General features: G+C 35.0%; 1 protein-coding gene and 1 non-coding gene across 2 annotated transcripts; one reads left to right on the forward strand and one right to left on the reverse strand.

The window, feature by feature from the left end:
- Nucleotides 1–443: 443 nt before the first annotated feature.
- Nucleotides 444–1712, reverse strand: LOC112095350. The gene is made up of 3 exons (XM_024177139.1): nt 1188–1712; nt 1056–1107; nt 444–760 (listed from the first exon to the last, which is right to left on the reverse strand). The coding sequence occupies exons 1-3, from the start codon at nt 1710–1712 to the stop codon at nt 444–446; spliced, it is 894 nt and encodes a 297-aa protein (XP_024032907.1).
- A 4710-nt stretch (nt 1713–6422) lies between these two features.
- On the forward strand, nt 6423–6502 carry LOC112095360. Its single transcript, XR_002903793.1, has one exon. It is a non-coding gene; the product is annotated as a U6atac minor spliceosomal RNA (small nuclear RNA).
- Nucleotides 6503–17793: the final 11291 nt, after the last annotated feature.

Below are 17793 nucleotides of genomic sequence, written 5' to 3' on the forward strand. Positions count from 1 at the left end.
TTGGAATTGTGTTTGAAATTTGAGTTGTGTGTTCACTTGGACAATTTGTGATTGTTGAACTTGAGTTTTGTGTTCACTTTTGATAAAAACATAATTCCAATTTTTATAAGTATTGACATGGATTTTTTTTTTAAAGAGAGACTACCTATAACACACCTACATTCATAAATAACTAAAAAACGTCCATAAGTTTAGTATTACAAAGTATTGTAAAACATATAAGGTAGTTGAAATTGCGAAACAAATATGTAACTACCGATTGCGATATGCTTCCAATGCCCCCCACATGCTAGCAGCCATCTCGTCCCTCAAAATATTCATTTGTCTATGATTTGCGGAGTTGTGATTTTTTCCGTTCCCCGATCAGGATTGTGATTCTGATTAACATCTTGATCTGCATTCTCTGGATCAATTTCAAATACTGGTACTCCGTCTCGTGTGTTCTAGTTCAATAGCTCATCATTATTGTTGTACATATGTATGAAATTGTGAAGCACGGCACAAGCAATAGGAATTTGTATCTGTTTCTCTATTGGGTAATTATTTATGCACTTGAGTATGCGGAACCTTGCTTTCCAAACACCAAAAGTGCGCTCAATAGCATTTCTTAGAGACGAATGCGTGTAATTGAACAACTCACGCTGAGTTCGAGGACGACCACGTCTTGCCCTATACTCTTGAAGGTGATATGTGCTCCCCCGGTACGGCACCAAGAAACAATCATTGTTCGCGTAACCAGAGTCTACAAGGTAGTATTTACCTACATTATCCATTACAAATCAATAATTAAGTACGGACAACTCTTTAGTGCGGTCAATCAACCAACGATGATGCTTGTTTATCAACATATATAGCAAGGATTATAGATGACATACCGGGCGGTGGAGTTGGGAAATTTTTTTCTCGTATCCCCGTTACGGATGCAAGAGCGCGCGCATCATGGGCAGAGCCCTCCCATCCAGCTAATATGTAGGTAAACTTCATGTCAAATAAACATACCCCTAACACATTTTGGGAGTAAAAACCCGTCCTATTCCTCCATACTTCGGGGTTACCTGATGGTGGAACACAAGGGACATGAGTCCCGTCGAGAGCTCCAACACAATTCTGTAATCAATTAACAACAACGATGTTACCAATCTTATAATGTTAGTCGCTAACGATATGACATATAACTATTGACATACCTTAAACCATGGCAAATACTTGCTTCCATTCGCATCAATGACTGGATCAATAATGTTAAAATTCGGGGGTGTTATGAAATCATGCCTTAGGTTACATATTGCCTCCAATACAGCCTCGAAGTATTTGGAAATTGTGGATCCAGAATGCTGCCATTGATCCTGCGATTCCCTATTACTTTGGCTTTGGGACACAATGTATAGGAAGATGAAAAGCTGCTCGTCCACGTTCATATTCCTAGTGGGTCTCAAATATCCTTTAAGTTCTAGGAGTGAACTCAGGCGATTAAAACAGTCACTGCCCATCCTAATCTTATTCCGAATTACGTCCTCATGGCCATCAAGCAAGTAATCAACACGCATAATACCTGTGAACGCAGAGGTGTGCTTAGGTTGAGGTGGGAGTCTATCCACGTAGGTTTGATAATACCAAAGAATAGCCGCGACACCTGCTGCCTCATATTCATCATCAGAGTCATCGCCCATTGTGTTGTTGGGCGACGCGTTCGAAAGCCCTCCGTTCGACATTACAACTTGTTCGCCAAATCTGTTATAGTAGAAGTCACCTGTACAACATAATTAATGTTAAAATTGTGCAATAACATAATGGCAAAGTATTTAAAAGTCACTACTAAGGAGGTGCCCATTTCATAACAGGTAAAGTCTTTAATGCAAATTGCACCATGTGATCAGAACATAAATTGAAAGAAAAAGCAAATGAAGCAATAGTTTCGAAGTACAACACAACTCAATAAATGATTACAACATAGTTAAAAGCCTCATAATTAAGAAAATGGTCTGGCACTATTTAAGCCTCATAAACACAACTCAATAAATGATTACAACATAGTGAACAGCCTCATAATTAAGAAAATGGTCCGGCACTGTCTAAGCCTCATAAACACAACTCAATAAATGATTACAACATAGTTAAAAGCCTCATAATTAAGAAAATGGTCCGGCACTGTCTAAGCATCATAAATAAAAAGCCTCATAAATAGCTACTCTTCATTGCTTCCTCCACCAAAATGACCGGAGTTAGGTGGAAAACTAGGCATGTAATACGGTGGTGGGCATTGAAAGTTAGGGAGATGGGGAGTAACATTTGGGGTCATGTTTTGGATTAGTGGGTGTTGTGGTTGCACGTGGTGAGGGGGTTGAGAGAAAATGGGTACTTGTGGTTGGCCAAAGGTTGGAGGTTGTTGGCCATAGATTGGCGGTTGTTGGTAAAAGTTGGGTGTGGGCATGAAGTTTTGATACGGGGGCTGCATGAAGTTGGAGGCCATGGATGGAGGGGCCATGGTGCAAGGCTGGGTAGTTTGATTCGTTTTAGAGCTAATGGTCATCATCACGAAACAAACCCTTTGCGTCTCTGTCATATCCAAAAAGAGTTGTTGCATGTGCGGAAACCACGCAATGGCCTCTAAAAATGTTATAACACTTTCATCATCAAGATCCATTTCCTTCACGAGCACTGTACACTGCTGCAGAACAGAAAGGGTCGCAGGGTTTTGAGTAGCACTGGAACTGGTAGCCCTGCTACTATTCCTATTTTCTATAGATGCTACAAGTCGTCCAAGTAGTGCCTTAGCCTCTGGATCGCCAACCGGACGTTTCTGACTGCATCCAGATTTCTTGCCAATTGCCTTAGAGGTGGATGCAACATTCAAGCCCTTCCTAGCAGTGTTCAACCCAGCTCGCATCGTAGTGACAAAACCGTCATCGCTGCCTAACGAATACGACGTCGCCCCCCTTTCACCTTCTTCAGCCGGGATTGGAATTGTGTCTACGTGCTCGGTGGTCGGGTTTTCCAATCCCTTCGCAAATTCTCCACCTGCACGGATACTACCAAATGCCTCGCAGTACAGGTCAAAGTTTTTAAGGGGCTGCTTCTTCGAAGCATTAGCCTACTTCTTGTTCTGTGTGACAAATAACGTCCACATAAGCTACCTCACGTTTAACACATGTCCTAATTGTTGACAAATAATTCGAAAAGGGAAAATGAACATCTGGAAATTAACTTAGCAAAATCTTCCCAATACTCGTCCGTAAAAGTCACTGCGCCTGTCACAGGATCCCAACCAAGGCCTGTGGTTGTACGTAGTATAACCTCCTTATCAAACTTGCCTTTTAGACGCACTCTCATCTGTTGAACCTTGGCCGCCGTAACTGGATCGTTAAAATGTTTTTGTAGTTCAGTAGCCCAATCTTCCCAATTTTTTTGGACCGGTTTCCGACCATTGTATTTACGGTTATACTCTACTAGGAGTTGCAACAACTCCTCCTTCTGCTTTTGATTCCAATGAAGAGTCGTGTCCTCATCATTGCCCCCTCTCGGCATCTACCACCACACACCAACGGCATCATCCCGCACAAATAAGATTCCACAAACAAAAACAAGTATTAACTATTATATATATATATATATATATATATATATATAAACACACAGTATACCTCAAGGCTTGAGGGTTGCAGCATGATTTTCGTTTTGTCAAAAGTTCTTTATTTGTTTTCCTCTTTAATATTTGTCTCCACTATAGCCCTCATGTAAATTGGACTAATTATTATATTTTTTTTAATTCAATCAAGAGAGAGGATTGTGGGAGGTTTGTTAGAAGTGAATTTGTTCTAGATCTCCAAATTAGAACATGAGCTATAACTTTATGAAAGTGTATTGGGAATGTTAATTTGTCTGTTTCTTTCTTTTTCTATGTTAATTGTTAAATATCATGTCCTTTTGTGTATCTTATGTTTCTACATTGCATTTTATATGGTGGGGGATAACAACTTAATCGAACAACATAGTGGGTTCCTATGCTGTTTATGTGTGGATTATACACTTTCTTGAGCTAGTTTTTAGGTACAAGTTCTGCCCAAGTCCATTTAATATAATATCATAGTCATATTTTTGCAAGCGATGCTTGATTAATGATGCATTGTGTTGGTGAATGTTGTAATCTAAACTATGGAGATCAAAGTGTGAAAACTAACTCCTATGAATTTTCAGTCAAAAAAATTTACTCCTCAGACATCACATTTAGAAAAGTGATGCGAGAACAGTTTTCAAACCATAATAATGCACACAGAGGATGTTGCTATTTTGAGATCCAAGCTAAGTTTATGGAGAATCACTTGTAAACGTGATGAATACTATGGGTAATGACAGGGAGCATTTAATTTTGTACCGGATTATAGTGAGTTTTTCTCCTTATAATTATGTGTAATGCGAATAATGAGTTTTTGATTGTTAGTTGATATGTATGTGTTAGTATGTACTATGTACAATGCTACAAGTTTTGGTATGGTTTGTGAATCGGCAGCATCATCACCCACACATCCTAATCACCGCAAAGCAAAACATTGAATAGAAGAAGCAACATAATCAGATAGCATTGCATTCTACACACACACAGATAGCATTGCAGAGGCCAAGACATATTCGTAATCAGAGCCCAAGGCATATTTAGAGGCCAAGACGTAATTAGAGGCCAAGACATATTCGTAATACTGTCAAAAAATCAAATGCCAAGCAAACCAAAGAGACTCCAGTTTTCGTGATAATGTCAAAAACCAAGTGGGGGAGTGTTTACCGTGTTTGAGCCGGCAGAGGAGTGTTGATGCTCTGCTTCGATAACCCCCAACCGCGAGTCCGATGGTTCTGCCAGCCAAGTTCGCCAACGGCAACGACAATGGGAAGACCGGTACTGGAGACAACGCCTACGCACTCGGAAACGACATTGCACACTACATCGACTCAACAATACTGCCAATTGATTGTAGCGCTTCACTTTCTTCGGACCAATTTTGTCCGTTTTGAAAATTGAAGAAGACGGGGAAAAAGAAGGGAACTAGGGTTTCGTGTTTGTTTCAGAATCAGGAAAATGGGTGAGTATTGAGGGATTTATGGGTGAACGAGGAAGGAAAAACTCACGCGGCCCTCGATTTGTACAAACCCACCGAATCAAAAGTGCATCACCGACTGCCGGGCTCACCTTTCACAGAGGCTCGACTGTAGCAGATGAGAGATGGGAGAAGAGAATCGTGAGCCAACAAGCAAGAACCAGAGAGGGCCCTTTCTCGTGAGCCAAGCAGAAATCAAAAGCTTTGGAAACGACAATGAATGGCAAGCAACGGTAACAAGCGCATGTGAAAAGCTGTATGCGCAGAGAATCTGCACTGTAGAAGACAGACTCGAGTTAGTGAAATTCAGGGGGTAGTTGATGTTTCATTACTCCAGTTCAAACTCGAGTTTTGAATCTGAGTTTGGATTACCGAACGTAGTATTAGGCCCAAAACTCAATCCGAGTTGGGCTAACTCGAGTTTTATATGCCAAACGAACGCAGCCTTTATTAATTTGAGTTTAGAATTTGAGTTTTGTTATAATAAAATGCTCTAAAAAATAATCATATTTAACTTTTCTGTAACAATAAAAGGCTCTCAGAAACGGTCACATCTAAGTTTTTTATTATAGTAAAAAGTTTTTATATAAAATCACATTTCAATTCAAATTAAAAATTTGAATCAGCAAATTGAATGGGTAATGTCGTCGTTTAACTAATGAATTAAATAGTTCTACTTGTTCACAAAATTTTTTTGTTTGTTTGTTAATGCATTAAACGAATTAAATAGTTCTGCTTGTTCACAAAATTTTGTTGTTTGTTTGTTAATGCAAATTTTCTGTTTTTTTTTTTTTTTGTGTTTTTTATTTTTATTTTTTTTAGTTTCAACAACGACAGTCTTTTGCCTCGAAAGTTATTTTTGTGTAAGATGTAAAATACTTGATACATGTTATTCTATTTAAATAATGAGAATAAAAATTTATTAAAATTTTTATATTTGATATAATTATTAAATTTTTTTAAAATTTAAAAAAGTAAAATTCATAAATTTTATATTATTTTGAGATAATCCTAAACTCATTTAAGAGAGTTATTTACTTTTCTTTAATATCAGCGGGAAAAAAAAAAAAAAGCACTAACCTCTCTCCCAGACTCTCACCCATCGACCACGCCGCCGCCGCCTTCCAATCAACCACGCCGCCGTTGTCGGACTTTTCTGTTCCGAAACAACCAAGGTGTGTTTTTTTTCTTCTTTTCTTCTTGTTGAATCCGCCGCATCAACCTAGTTTTTTTTTTAATAATTTCTGAGATTTCTCAGCAACCAAACATATCCAAGAACATTATCAAAGAAAACCCACAGATAGAAAGGAAAAGCAGCTTCCTTAGTCCATGGTGGTGTTTCTTAGAAAGGAGAGATGGTTGACAACCCTGACAGGGATGGGATCAACCTTCGGGTTTCCCTGTTAAAGAATTTTAAAAATTATGAACTATGTTTAGATGGATGGTGGTGGGGTTGGGGAGTTCTACCGCTGCAAGTGCCGTGGGAAGATGGTAGCTTTTACCGCCCAAATGAGGGGGGTTGTAAACGCGCATTTCGAGATTGCCGGAAAAGAGGTGATTGGGGAGTACTTTGTCTTTGAAGTTATATGGACATGTTGGCGAGGCAATTTCCTCACGTCATTCTGTTTTGTAGTATTGTACCATGTAATGATATTCGAATCGTAACTTATTTTTATTTGGCCTTTCAGGTTGGTGGCCGAGATGGTGGAGCAGTGCAACAACTGGGATTAGCTTTTGTTGCCGGGATAGAAAAGAAAGAAAGGCATGATTTTTCAAAGGTTTGGTGGGCAGAGGACTAGCAATACTCTCTGTTGTATAAAGTTGTTTTGAAAAGCAATATGCGATTGATTTTCCGAAAGACGAAAAGGAAATAACAAAATTGTCAGAATTTGTAAATATCTTGTTTCTAGAATTTCTTAAGGAAAATTGTCCTTTCTCCAAGGCGTTTTCCCCCTGTTTTTACGAGTTTTTGTTGTTATGATTATTTGTGGAGTAGCAACATCCACCATAATTCTAATATGGCAGCAATGCTGGGTGATATTCATTGATCAAATGATGATCTTGTTCAATGTGCTGAAATCATATTAAAGATATAGTGAATTTGATTTGAAGAAGGTCCCTTCTCTAAGATTATATGTTCTTGGCTGCAGAACATTGGGATATTTGGTTGTTCAAAGAAGGCTTCGACATATGGCAATTCTCAATGTCTGGGATATAAGTTACATCAGAAACGTGTATGAAACCATGTATGCTACCTTTTTGGTTGTCTTTCTTGTAATCATATAACGAACACTTAATACGAAAGAAATTGGAATGTTAACACCACATTCTTAATGAGAGCTGTTGATAGACAATTCAACATAAATTTTGACTATGATTGTCAACCGAAGAGTTGTGCATTACCAGATATGGATCTTTTTTTATTGGAACCATTGTAATTCATTTAAATTTTTTTTTTAATACACAACATTATTAAACATAGTAATATATTATTTCTGATAATTTGAGACAAGATCACAATAATGTATTATTCTTGAGAATCATATTACTCTTCATCATTTTCTCAGAAATATGATTCTTACTGAATATTGTGTACCAAACGTCCTTTTAGAGACTAATTCTAATCTCAAACTTTGTATTAGTCTGAGTTTTCATTTTTTTTAATAGGTGTGATCCCTTAGTTGCTCTAGTAATTAGGCATGTAAGTCATCCGGGGTGGGTCGGTTTTGAAGAAAAATTGGGCCGGCCCGCATGTCTTGGGTTGGGAATGATTTAGGCCGCAACAGCTTGTAGAATTAGGATGCCTGTATACCATTTGGGTACCTCAGGTCGGCCGGGTTACCTCGGGTAAACTATGAGTTTTTTGTAAAAAAAACCCCTTTTTTAACTTATTTTCATTACTTACTTCATCTGAGACTTAATTTTAACAGACTCGTCTTGAACAAGAATTATCTAAATACTCAACCCTTTATGTTGTGTTCGGAAGATTTTTAAACTTATTATCATTAGGGTTGAGCATTGTTTTACCTATTTTTTCAACATGTTCGGCCGAGTAGGGGTACCTCGGGTCCATGGAATCCCACCCCGCGCATAATTAAACTGAAAATTAAATAAAAATTGGAAACCCGTGATTTTCGGGTAAGATCAGCTCGGCTCGGCTGGGTTTGTCAGGTTCAGGGTGATTTCTTATGGCCCTAATAGTAATTTTGTAAAAGATTAGCAATTAAAAAAATAACAACTAAAGAGTTTATACAAAAAATTATAATTAGAGTTAGCGTTCTTAGTAAAACAAAAGTATGTTTTGTGTCGGATATTATTTCTTTTTGCTTATAATTTCGGTTTTCAGTTTAAAGTCTGTTGATCGAGTGGTCCATAGTTTTGTATATAGGAACAAAGGGCATTAATTCTATAAAATACATACCATTTACTACTTTTCGGTCGTCTAGTTACTCATAACGAACGTTTATCCTATTGTTCACAAACGACATATTGTTCATGCCTAAAATTTGACTAGAAACTACGTAATTTATAGTTAAAGTTTTGCTGTTTTGAGTCTGAAGAACGACATGTCTGTTATCTCTAGCAAAGAATCAGCGTCTTCTCACATCTAGTTGAGCTAACAAGTAAATATAAAACGTTTTCATTACAAAGTATGGTCTCGTCAAAAAAACTGCGTGCCGTTCTTTGGTTCGTTTGGTATTACTTTTAGAGACTGTTTTTAAATTTTTTTTAAAAGAATTACTGAACTTACTTAAGAGTATATAGTTTTTAATTTTTATTCATTATTCTTAATTAATATATTTTTAACTAATATAATTATTTAACTAAAAAGATATTACTTAAAAATAAAAGGATAAAAATTTAGACTCATGCACTTTAAAAAAGTCTGTCTCTTTTCTTTTTTTTCTCCCTAAAGCTACATCAGATTAGGGTATTTAGTAAATCATATTTTTGTCTAGCAACTTTTAAAAACTGATTCAAAAAATAAAATTTGAGACGCAGGTTAATGGTTACTTTTACATAACAACTTGTGTTGTCATTTTTTAAATTTACTGAAGTAACCTTAATAATAAAATTAATTCTCCATCTACCCATTTTATTTTTTCCATATCAAATTAAAAAATAATTTTTAAATGATTAGTAAAAAAATTTATTAAGTATACTATGCTAAATTTTATTCAAATATTTTTTATAGTTATCAAAATGTTTAAAAACAGCAACAATAACTAAAAAATTTAGTAGATGAATAATTTTCTCATTAAATAAAAGTAATTTATTTTTCCAAAAAATATTTTAAATAATAAAATTAAAATTTTTAGTATCTTGTGGTGTAAAAATATTATGAGTGATAACCTTAAAAATAGAAATAAAACTGACTACAAATATGTGTGCAAAAATATGTATATTTTATTCATTATATCTCTCCTTATTAATTTTATATATCGTTTATCAAATACCTAAATTTCTATAGCCTTGAAAAAAGTTTTACTAAATACTTATATATTTTTAGTCACAATAACTTTTCACTAACAATATGGCTACAACAAAAAATTTAACAGCACAACAACGGTAAACTCGCCCATATATTTACACTGAGGAATGAAAAAAGTTACAGAGAGAACGAATAATTGTACAATATTTGCTTAATGTAACGAGTTGAGATTATTTAGGACATGTTCTTTTATCTAACTCAAATCACAATTTAAATTTTTTTATTACAGTATTTTCTCTTATAAAAATTTAAATTTATTTTTTTTATTACAGTATTTTCTCTCGCATACTAAACTTAAATTTGAGAAAAAAACATGACCTTAACTACTATGTTCGCAGAAGCAATAACCGTAAATGGATAAGAGTTGTTGAGAAATATCCAAGTGGCTAAAAAGTTAGGTATATTAGAGCAATTATGTTGGATTGGAGTCGTATAACTTCTTATCTGTTACGGCTTGGACCTTTTCTTGCAGATTAGGGGCGCAGACTCCTTTCTCCTGTATTTTTCAGAGAGAGAACTAATATACGATCTTTTTGAAGCTGGTGAATATGCTGTCGTTCTAAAGAACGACATGTCGTTATTTTATTTATTAAAGGGACGTTTTTTGGTTTGTCGTTTATGCAACAAAAACGACATATTGTTTGTTAATGATGTCGTCTACCATTTGTAAAACGAATTTACACTTTAAACGAGAAGATAATAACCGAGTCCTTCAAAATTTCTGAATCCAACGGCAGCTGCACATTGATCTCAAGAACCAGATTCACGCATCAGATTCACCGCCAAAAAAAAATGCAAAAAAATTATCAAAATAAATGAATAAAAATAAGAAAGAGTGCTGAAAGAAGCGGAAGAAAAGTTAATCAAATTTTCAATTTCAGAAAACTCCATCTCCAATTCTCCATCCCCAAATCGTCGTGCTGAATTTTGTGTTCGGAAGTGCAAGGTCGGAGAAGATCAGATCTCCGATCCGAGAGATGATAACTCGGTCTAAACTCGTTGAGCAACTCAGAGACTACCAGATCCGATACCAGCACAAGTACCGGGCTCTTACTGTCTTCTCTCCCAAACCCAATATCACTTCTCGGTACTCTTTTTCCTCTCTCTTTTGTTCGCGTTAATTTTGTGAAATAATTTATCGAATTGTATTTCTTACTCGCATTTTGGTGTTTGAAATTATTGATTTTGATTCGAATTCGTTCATGATTTTTCTTTATTTATTTATTTTTGTGGTATTATTGTTTGAAGCTAAGTTTTGAGCGTTTTAAGCTGTTGGTGATTCTATTTAGAGCGTTTTATTATTTTATTAGCTCTTTTTTTTTTTTTTTTTTTTTTTTTTTTTTTAAAACATGTCATATGTGATGCCAATTGTTAGAAGAGGACAAGAATTGCAACTTTGGATTTAGGGGTTTTTAAGCTTTTGCAGGATCGTTTATGAGTACGTTTAGTAGTGAATATGAATTTACAATAGGCGTAGTAGTGAATTTACATTTCTGTCCCTCAAGAATTTGTATTTTTAGGCTTCAGTTTCAGGGGATTGGAAGATGTCAACTTTATTCAGTTGTAGCTGGATGGGCTTGTTTTCTTTATTAAGACTCTCGAGCTCACCTGAACGGCTTTTACCCGAGTGATATACGAAGTATTGCATATGTCAAATTTAGTATAAAAAATAGCACTGCATATGGTTTTCCTGCCTAGATGTCAAAATTTGGCACTGGCACAGCGTTGGAGATGCTCATTTTGTAAGGGTTCTGAAGAACACAATTTTCCGTCCAATATGTGAAGTTCATAATTTCTCCTAGTATTTTCCTTCCTTAAGGCTCGATGCGCACATAATGCTAAATGATCATTAACAAAAACCATATGATATATATACGTATGCAATATAGTAACAACAATAACTTGGTTCCTCTTTCTCTATGTTTGGTTTGACAGGAAGGCAAAAATATTGGTTTTTTGGGTTGGGATTCTGTATCTTCTCCTTTTACATATAGGGTATGACTAGTTATATACGAATTGGGCTACATCTGATGGGTGATTGAATGAAAAGTAGTCTGATACGTTATTATTATTATTAAAATTATATTTCAGTTTTGTGATTTGATACTCCATTTTCTGCACCTGAAGTGCATGAAAGTGCTGACAACGTTAAGTCGTGCTACCAAATGTAAGATGTTGTGTTGATACATTTCAGGGCTGATGTTGCTGTGGCTATCTTTTGGGCCTTAGTGTTCAGCGTGCTAGTTGTTTCATGCTATATGGCCCTGTACTTCAGGCACTTTCATCTTTCTTTTGTCATCGTATGCTTTGGCGTCTTTCTTCCTATACGTCTGAGAGTATCTAGGCAGGCACTGGCCAAAAAGAGGGATGGGAGATTACCATTGTCCATGTGACCATTTAGTGCAGTAAATTTGCAACCATATAGCTTGGGATTGAGAGGATTTACCTCAATCTTTGATTCATTTTGAACCTATCTGATGGTACGGGAGTCTGCAGTATTGATCTTTGGCTGACACAGTCTATTCCAGATAGACGGCACACGTTCTTTGTCATCCTTGTTCATGCGCATAAACAGACAGTGAGAATTTAACAAGTACTCCCTTTCTTCACATGTTGACAGCACAATTATAAACCAAAGGGCACTTGCTGTCAAAAAGTTTTTCCCTCTCGGTAGCTTGCAACTCCAGTCCACATAAAGAAATTAATGCCTAGATGTTTATAGGTTGAGTTGTTAAGTTTTTTCATGCCCAGTTTACAACTTGTAAGTTGAGTATACTTGGGACTTTAATCAAGATAAAGATTCATTGACATTTCAGTTCTTGCTGTTACATATCTAAGCTGATATTGAAATGCTCTTCGTGATGCACTTTTATCATGGGGCTGTATTACTTTTGCTTTTATGAAAGTTGTACTGGTTCAGACATTGGTGTTGTTTGTCAATCAAGTTAAGCATACAGTCGTTGAAGGTGATTTAACAGTTGGAACAAAATTATATTGAACACGATCCTTTTTTTCCGGGGAATTTCCAATGACAGTCTGTGAGTACCTCTTGTGTTTCTTTCACTCATAGAGAATGTAATTTTGTTGCCCTCTGTCTGGCTAAGCTTGCTGTGAACACAGCTTCTTCATCGGTGTGGAGCTCTGCTCTACCTATTTGTATTGCTCCACTGGTGCGGCAGGATTTTGTTTCCTGATTTTTATCTTTTCGTTTAGGACGTTTCATTTCAACACACACACGCGCGCGCGCACACACATATTCCAATGACTTGGGGATGGTGAAAAAAGAACAGTATAGGATATTGGAGCTTTGGTTTTCTTTGATTTTTGTAAATGGAATCTAATTTAATGAGCATGGCAACATTTTTTTGAATTGTCCCTTTGCACTAGGATTGCCTATATAAGTTGATCTCATAAATCTTTTTGTTCAACTATTATTCTCATCTCCACCACTTGAGTAAACTCTCTGTTTATCTGTATTGTATTTTTTTTTTTTTTAATGAAAAAGAAAACTGGAAAGCTTGGTCCAAAGTAAGTTCATTCTTTGCTTGTTTTGTCAATGGTCCCCTACGCCTACTGGACCATTTTTGTTCTTTTCGTCCCAAACATGACTGGATATCATGAACAACAGAAGGGGGAAAAAAAAGGAGCAAGAAATAGAATGACAAACTGACGGTTGTAAGTGGCATACAAGTGACATGATTGCTCTAATATAGTGAGTATATGGCCCTCCATGTCTTCAAAGTCATACAGAGTTCTATTTTTTTTTTTTTTTTTTCCTTTCTTTCTTTCTATTTAATAATAGATGTTTATGAATAATGCCTATATTATTGCTGCATAAGCATAATGATAAGGCCTAGGGATTTCTTTCACAGATCAAGAAAGAAAGAAAGAAAATGAATCAAGAATCGGGAATTCTTATTGAATTATAGACAAAAGTACACAACCACAGTTCTTTGAGGGATTGCTACCTCCCAGCTGGCTTAACCGCCAAGCTTTACACCAGATCACTTCTTTGATACCCCCCTACCCTCCTCTCTCTCTCTATTTATTCCTCTCCCATTTCCTCCTAATTTGTTGTAACTAACTCCCCCGCCTAACTTTCTCTAATCAGCTACTAACAATTCTATTTACACCCGTTTCCCCTTTCTAACAAAAGCCTGTCTAACCAACGGCTTGGACTTATCACATAACTCTGTTTCTTTGTCAAGCACTAGATAAAAAGGTTAGTAAATCCATGATGCTCCCATCTTTCTGAGAAAATCGCCTTTCTAGCTAATTTCATCAAAGCCATTATGTATTTAGTGCCTCTAAGTTTATCTGATTGATTCTTTTTATTCATTCTTCGGATTCAGTTATAAAACATTATGAGTATTATAGGCTGTACGTGATATGTTCCTTGTAACGGCGGTCTGCTATAATAGCATTCAAAGGTTGTTTCCTGGCATAGAAAAGGCTTTGATTTTGGTGCAAAAAAGTGAAGTTAGTGGTACGTTAAACTCAGTTAAAGCACCTTTCTGGAACGTGTTATCCACAAGCAGCACATATTTATCATTAGAGAAAACATTGGAACTCAAATGTCTCTTGTTTTGTTTTTTTTTTGAAAGAGAGTTTTAGGGATTGAGATATATAATCCAGCAAATTGGTGGTGATAGTAAGATTGAGCTTATAGGAATTATATTCGAAGGCAGCTTCTCCGTCCATTAACTATATTGTTTCTTATCCTTACAGCCTAAGAGTTACAGACTTAAATAGTCCAAAATATACAGATTTATTATATCCCTGCTGTATGTTTCACAAGAAACAGACTCATATAATACTTTTTATCTCTTTTGACGTTGAGGCCGTCTTGTCTCTCCATGTTTCAGTTTTTAGAAGGTGATAAAGGATATATCATAAATTATAATGCTTGTTTAAGAGCACTTGGCCTCTTATAAACATGTAGGTCTAGTTGTCATGAGATAATTATTCTCTTCTTCATTTTATTTGACATGACAAGGCAATAATCATATGAAAAGGCCGAAATTCTCGGCCAATTGATACTTTAGCACTAAGTCTAAATTAGTTTACACCATTATTGGATGTTAGATTAGAGCTTTAATTGCATATCAAAATATTAATTATGCATAAAACAGTGGGATGCTAATGTTGGCTTAGCCCCTAACACACTCATTCTGACTTAATGCATGAATGAATCCATTAATCCTGACCATCAAATAATTGGTGGGGGGGGGACCGTATGTTCTGTGCAACATAGCGGAAAGCAAAAAAAGTTTGAGCCATAATCTGTTTTCCCCACTCTAAATTTAAAAGCTAAGTTCACACTTTTTTTTTTCTTTTCTTCATGTGTATAGATTAGAAGGTTTTCAAAAGACAAAGGTCAGAGTCAGATATAATTAAATTGGATTCCTTTTATGGTGCTAGCTCGAAAGGCCATTAATGGTATTTTAGCACATCTGGCCTGCGGACCTCACTCATTCTTTATTGACTTTTTTGCTTCATTTCACCAACATTAGCGATTGGTTTGCACAAAAGCCACCCATGTGGCATACGTCTATTACCAAGTGTTTCTTCACCAATGGGTGGCTTTTAAATCGATTGTTACTGCATTTTGAGAAATTCCATTGGCTCTGCAAATGACATTTTGTGTTTTTTATATTTGTTTGGTGCTGGAGTTCCACTTTAATTTTTTATTTTTTTTATTTTTTTTTTTCGTAAATACTTATAGGAAAAGAATAATAAAAACAGTACTGCCTCAAAAAAGTATCCCATGCACTTGAAAAGATAGTGATCAGAATCTAGGATTCTACTCTTCTGTCTTATTGGATAACTGATGTATTATTATTATGACGACAATTTAGATACTGTGTAGGATTAGATTGGACGCTCAGTAAAGACATTGAAAAGAAAGAGACACTTAAAATTTGTTTCTTTTGCTTGGCAAAGCAAGAGAGACTTCCAATTCTAGACTCTACACTTTTTCTCATTAGTGATGACATAAAGAGATACCCACTTGAAACGGCTTATTAACTTTTCTTTTTGTAGAGATATAGATAAATCATTTTTGAAGTGCAAGAATGAGCCACGCCATAAGAGAAAACTTATATCTTTTCCCAAATCTTGTAATTGTGGTTCAACAATAATATGGACCCTCTTGTTTCTCCACTTCATTTCATTGACTAAAAAAGCCACGAGAAGACGAGACTTATTTCGAGAGGCAACATGATTTGTTTTTGTTGAGGGCCTTCCAAAATGCAAATTGCTGCCAAATTGGTTGAGAAAGAGAAAAAGAGAGAGAGAGAGAGAGAGAGAGAGAAAGAGTTGCATAAAAGGGGTAGGACTAGTCATGTGGTCAAAGATTGTAAACATGGGAAGTAGTGCCCCTAAAGTGCCATCATTTCTGCTGCTCTGACCGTGCCTGAGAATTCTTGGAGTATCGCGCGGCCACGTTTTTTATGCCGAAACCGCGCGTGAGCAATCATTGAGGTTTACCTTGGTTCGCTCAATCATCATGCCCTGCACCTTGGGGCCCATCCAAAACCAAAAAGAAAAGAAAACACACACACAAGGACCAAAGATACCTACACTTAACTTCATATTTTTGAAACGTTAAAATTTCGTTAAAAACACGGATTTTTTTTTCGATAGTTAGGTCATGTTCATTTCGTTGATTCGAGTTTTTTTACAGTAAAAAGTTTTTACAAGCAATCACATCTAATTTTTTTGTTACAGTAAAAAACTCTCACATAAAATCACATATCAACTCGAATTAAAAACTCGAATTAGTGAACTAAATGGGTCCTTAAATTTTTTATTCAGTAAATGTGCATCATGTAAAAATTAAAAAATATATAGATTTAACAGTTAAAAAAATTTAACTTACAAAAATATCATGTGTATCAGAAAATTTCAATAATAATTATACCTTTTTTTAAAATAAAGATATTATTATAATATGCTAATAAATTGTATTAAAAAGCAGGTGTGTAAATGTTAGTTATCTATAATTATCTACTAATTAATGAATGATATTTATGTGATTTTTAACTGTATATTAAAGATTATTATACTAATTAGTCCCTTTTATAATAGTCCTAGTAATATAATTGGGATGATTTAGAATTTTATATTATTATTATATATATTGTGAGTCTTACATGTTAAGTACATCATAATTGAATAATATATATGCAAATAATTATTGTAATAATTTCTGAAAGTTTTCTTTATTATTTCTTTCAAAGAATTTTCCTAACTAAATTTCTTAACCAAGCAAAAAAAAAAAAAAAATAGTTCGAGCAAAAAAGAAAAATAAATTAGATAAAATGGATAGTATGGTGATGTATCATGATATGAAACTTAAAAGGCACTGATTGTAGGTAATAGTAATAATTTTACACCTAACTTATCACAAGATGTAAGGTTTAAATCCGTGCCTTAAATTTTTCTTTTTTAAAAAAAAAAGACAAATACCTAAGTGATTTTTAATTTGACAGCTGTATGATATGGTAAATATAATAATATCAAAGTACGTCTAATATAACATAATAATAGACTACATTCTATTGAGTGTCATGTGATTATATAAAGGATATTGTAAATGATGCTAAATGCATATTCTATTTCGGACTCTTTTACAAATATTAGTTTAATATTTTGACATGTGTCCTAACAGCGTTTCTCAACAAACTCACTTGATAATAAATCTCTCTTTTCAAACATATTTACAAGAGTGCCATCTTCTTTTTTAACCTACACCCACGTTCATACTGCATGCACACATTCTCTTCTTTGCACTCTTTTTACTAAAATGCCCTTACTTTTCTCCTAAATCTGATGACAACTTTCCATATTCTGTTCAGAAAAAAAAATATATATATATATATATAAATTGCTTATTGAATGATATTGGTATGTCAAAATAAAGATAAATTTCCAAGTATATATAATATGTGCTTTGGTCAGTGATTGAAGTAGGACTCGCTGTTGCTACTTTTTTTTTTTTTAATGTTAATCTTTTACTGATATTTTTTCTATTACATAAATTTGTTTTACTTTTCTTTTAAATTAGTAGTCCACTGACAGTATAATGTGTTTGTTTAGAATGAGAAAGGTGGTTTTCCTCTTTCCATTTATCAGATTCAGAGACAAGACAAAATGGCAATTTTGTGAATAATGAGGGGAGAAAATAAGGTGAGTGGGAACATGAGTTAGTTA

The sequence above is a fragment of the Morus notabilis genome, unplaced genomic scaffold (genome assembly GCF_000414095.1).
Source record: "Morus notabilis unplaced genomic scaffold, ASM41409v2 Scaffold184, whole genome shotgun sequence".
NCBI classification, from domain to species: domain Eukaryota; kingdom Viridiplantae; phylum Streptophyta; class Magnoliopsida; order Rosales; family Moraceae; genus Morus; species Morus notabilis.

Excerpts from the sequence above, each read along its gene's own strand:
- LOC112095350 (XM_024177139.1), bottom strand. The coding sequence starts at position 1,712 with ATGTCGAACGGAGGGCTTTCGAACGCGTCGCCCAACAACACAATGGGC. Across the intron at positions 1,108-1,187 it reads AGTATTTGCCATGGTTTAAG|AATTGTGTTGGAGCTCTCGA; the intron begins GTATGTCAATAG and ends AATTGATTACAG. Across the intron at positions 761-1,055 it reads CCCTTGTGTTCCACCATCAG|GTAAATACTACCTTGTAGAC; the intron begins GTAACCCCGAAG and ends TGGATAATGTAG.